General features: G+C 58.6%; 1 protein-coding gene across 2 annotated transcripts in view; it reads right to left on the bottom strand.

Moving 5' to 3' along the window:
• ADGRL1 (adhesion G protein-coupled receptor L1) overlaps positions 1-2,789 on the bottom strand; it is a 35,947-nt gene extending 33,158 nt beyond the window's left edge. For both annotated transcript variants that reach the window (XM_011981782.1, XM_011981783.1), the window contains exon 1: positions 2,628-2,789. In XM_011981782.1, the coding sequence (XP_011837172.1) occupies positions 2,628-2,697 (70 nt within the window). In that variant the 5' untranslated portion in view covers positions 2,698-2,789. The remainder of the gene's footprint in view (positions 1-2,627) is intronic.
• Positions 2,790-3,278: the final 489 nt, after the last annotated feature.

Here is a 3,278-nt window from a genome sequence, read left to right as displayed (position 1 = left end):
CCTGGCTAATTTTTTTTATTTTTTGTAGAAATAGGGTACTTGCCATGTTGCCCAGGCTGGTCTCGAACTCTTGAGCTCAAGCAGTCCTCCTACCCTGGCTTCCCAAAGCATTGGGATTACAGGAGTGAGCCAGTGCACCTGGCCCTGATTTTAATCTGTATCCTTTTGATGTAATAAACTGAGAGCATAACATCTTCTAGTCAGTTCCAAGTCCTTCTAGTGAATGATCATACCTGACTGTTCTCTGGGGGACCCCCAAATGTATTGTTGGTGTCAGAAGTGAAGCTTGTCTTGGGGACTTCCCTAACTTCACCCTACCCCATGCGAGGAGCAGAGAAAGCACGGGAATGAACTCATGTTTCTAGAAGAAACCACAGGAGACTGGTTTTGCGGCTGACAGGGCAGATGTGAGGGCTGGTTCAGAATGCAGATTCGGGCCCTCTGCTGGGCCTGCTGGATCAAAATCGCAGGGGTGAGGCCAGGAACCTGCGGGGTTCTGTGCCAACCAGGTGATGGTGATACACGATCAAGTTCGAACAGTGGCGGGGCGCAGTGGCTCATGCCTGTAATCGCAGCATTTTGGGAGGCTGAGCTAGGTGGATCACCTGAGGTCAGGAGTTCAAGATCAGCCTGGCCAACATGGTGAAACTCCATCTCTACTAAAAATACAAAAAATTAGCTGGGTGTGGTGGCAGGCACCTGTAATCCCAGCTGCTCAGGAGGCTGAGGCAGGAGAATCGCTTGAACCTGGGAGGCAGAGGTTCAGCGAGCCAAGATCATGCCACTGCACTCCAGTTTGGGTGACAAGAGCAAAACTCCGTCTCAAAATAAAAATATAAAAAAAGTTTGAACACCCACTGTTGTTCTCTCCCCAACCTCAGTTTCCCAATCTGTAAAATGAGCACCTACAGCCCCGGGTCATCCTGCAGGGATTCTGTGCCTTAGAAAATGCTCTTGAAGGAAGCAAGGAGCATGGCACCCTGTACATGGAGGGTGCCTGATCCGTATCATCTGGGAAACCTCCTGGGTTTTCACTGTGACAAGGAAGGGACATGTCCTGAGCAGGCTGAGCTCCCGGGGCGGACTGCATTGCCCCATGTCGGCCATCATTTTGTACCACACGGGGACGGAGAACCAGAATGTAGGAGCCAGACAGCCGGCTGGGATTGGAATTCCAGCCCGGCCACTCCCTGGATGCAGCCTCATCCAAGTCACTGACCGCCTCTGCGCCTCTGTCCCTCCCCTGAGGGGCAGAGAGGACAATTCCCATCTCACAGGGCTGTTGTGATGGCTCCAGGGTGTTAATGTGTGCAGAGCGCAGTAAGATGATATGAATGCTAATTATTGTTATTATGAGTATTATTAAGGCGGTTTGTCTGCACAACAGAGGGTGCCTGGCAGGGTCCATGCTGGCCGGGGCAGCACCTTCTGTGACGCTGGTCCCAGCCAGGCCGTGCGGGATGCTGGAGGGGAGCAGGGATTCAGCCAGGGGCCCAGACGCCCCAATGTGGGGACCGTCTCTTGGAGGTGAAGGAAGTGACCCCCTGCCGTACGAGGTTTCGGGGGGGCACTCGTGTGGGACAGTTACGGAGTTGAACCTTTCCAGAGATCTGGGTGGGTACCCCAGGGGTATGGCAGGGAGGCCCCTGGGGTTTTTTGGGGTGAGTTGACTCCCAGCAGGGGGAACATTTCACATGTGTTCCTCCAGCACCATCTGCCTCCTCGTCTAATTTTAGCCCTCCCGGGCTTGGGAGGGAGGGCCGGGGGTGGAAGCCTGGCTCAGATGGGTCTGGGGGTGGAGGCGGCCCCTCCCGGCCCAGCTGGGGCTATGGGGCAGGACCTGGATGGGCAGAGAATGTAGCAGCAGGGGAGTGAGGCTGCTGGCCAGCGGGGCAGTGCCAAGGCCCTGGGGCCCAGCCGAACCGTGTCCCTTCAACCTTTGGAGCTTTCCAGAGGGCAGGGCCGGAGGGAGCAGAGTCACCCGCCGATGCCCTTCACACATAGATGTCAGGGCGGGCAGGGGGCACATCCCAGGGTGAGGGGCCAGGCCCACTGGCCTCTTCTCTTGGCCTCTCACCTTATCCCGCCCTTGCCTCTGGCCTGGGCCCGCCACAGGGCCAGTAATTGAGTAACCGGTGAGGGTGGGCGGGCAGGCTTGGGGCACTAATTGTGGCGTGTGCAGGATCCCAGGGCCGGCATAGGGCTGAGCGGGTAATTAGTTGTTTTTAAATAAACGTCAGCAGGCATGCTTTAATTAAGCCTTCTTCCCAGTGAGAGCCTTGAAGATGTAATCACAGAGAGAGAGAGAGAGAGAGAGAGAGAGAGAGAGAGAGAGAGGAACATCGGCTCACCAAGGCCTGTCCTCGTCCCAGGGGCCACAGCGGGATAGCCCCTACCAACCTGGCCCAGCCGACTTGTTGGAGGTGAGGGGATGGTCCAGGGGCCTCTTGGTGGCGCTGGGGTGTGTGTTACCACTGAGTCTTCCACTGGCCTGCTGCAGCTGAGGTCTGGGCGGGGCGGGGGGCTGCGATTCTTTACTGAGTGATCAGGAGGGTTTTCAACATTTTATCTGCCCTCCCAGCAGGGTTTGGGAGCCGAGGCCCCTCCCCGGCTCCAGCAGCACCTACCTTGGGTGGCCGAGGTGACCAGGACGGCGGTGACACACAGATTCCAGAGCACTGCGGCCAGGCGGGCCATGGTGGCAGCCGGGTGCGTGTCCGGGACTCTCAGTGGCCTGTGCGGGGGGCTTCGCCCCGCATCACCTGGCGGGCACCACGGCCTGGACCACCAGCCTGGGGGAGGACAGGGAGAGTGAGGTGGGGATAGGGCCTCCAGGCTGCTCCCCTCTCCTCCTGCTGGTGGCTGAGTGGCTCTGAGAGGCTGAGGTCCAGCACGTCCCTCGAGCCAGCCCTATCTGGAGGGCCCCCTCCAGGGCCTGCAGCTCACACCACAGCCCCTACCCCTACACGCAGCAGGCAGACCCACCCATCTGGGCACCTCTGGGCAAACAGACTGCCAACTCTTCCCCGCCGGAACCTCCTGGGACAGTTCCTCCGGAAGCCTCTTCCCCATGCCCCTGTCCTGACCCTGCCCACTCACCTCCCTGACCCGCATCCTCACTGTGAGAAAGGAGGTGATGAGCGTCCTCCCGAGTGAGGGACCCAGGCGTGCAGCCCAACCTGCAGCCTCCATCTTGGGCAGGAATCCAAGCCCCCGCCCCCAGCCCCCTGCTTCCTGTCTCTCAAGCTCTGGTGGCTAATTAGAATCTAGCTGGCGCC

Source organism: Mandrillus leucophaeus, unplaced genomic scaffold (genome assembly GCF_000951045.1).
Source record: "Mandrillus leucophaeus isolate KB7577 unplaced genomic scaffold, Mleu.le_1.0 Scaffold230, whole genome shotgun sequence".
NCBI lineage: Eukaryota > Metazoa > Chordata > Mammalia > Primates > Cercopithecidae > Mandrillus > Mandrillus leucophaeus.
This window is presented reverse-complemented; position numbering and strand designations above follow the sequence as displayed.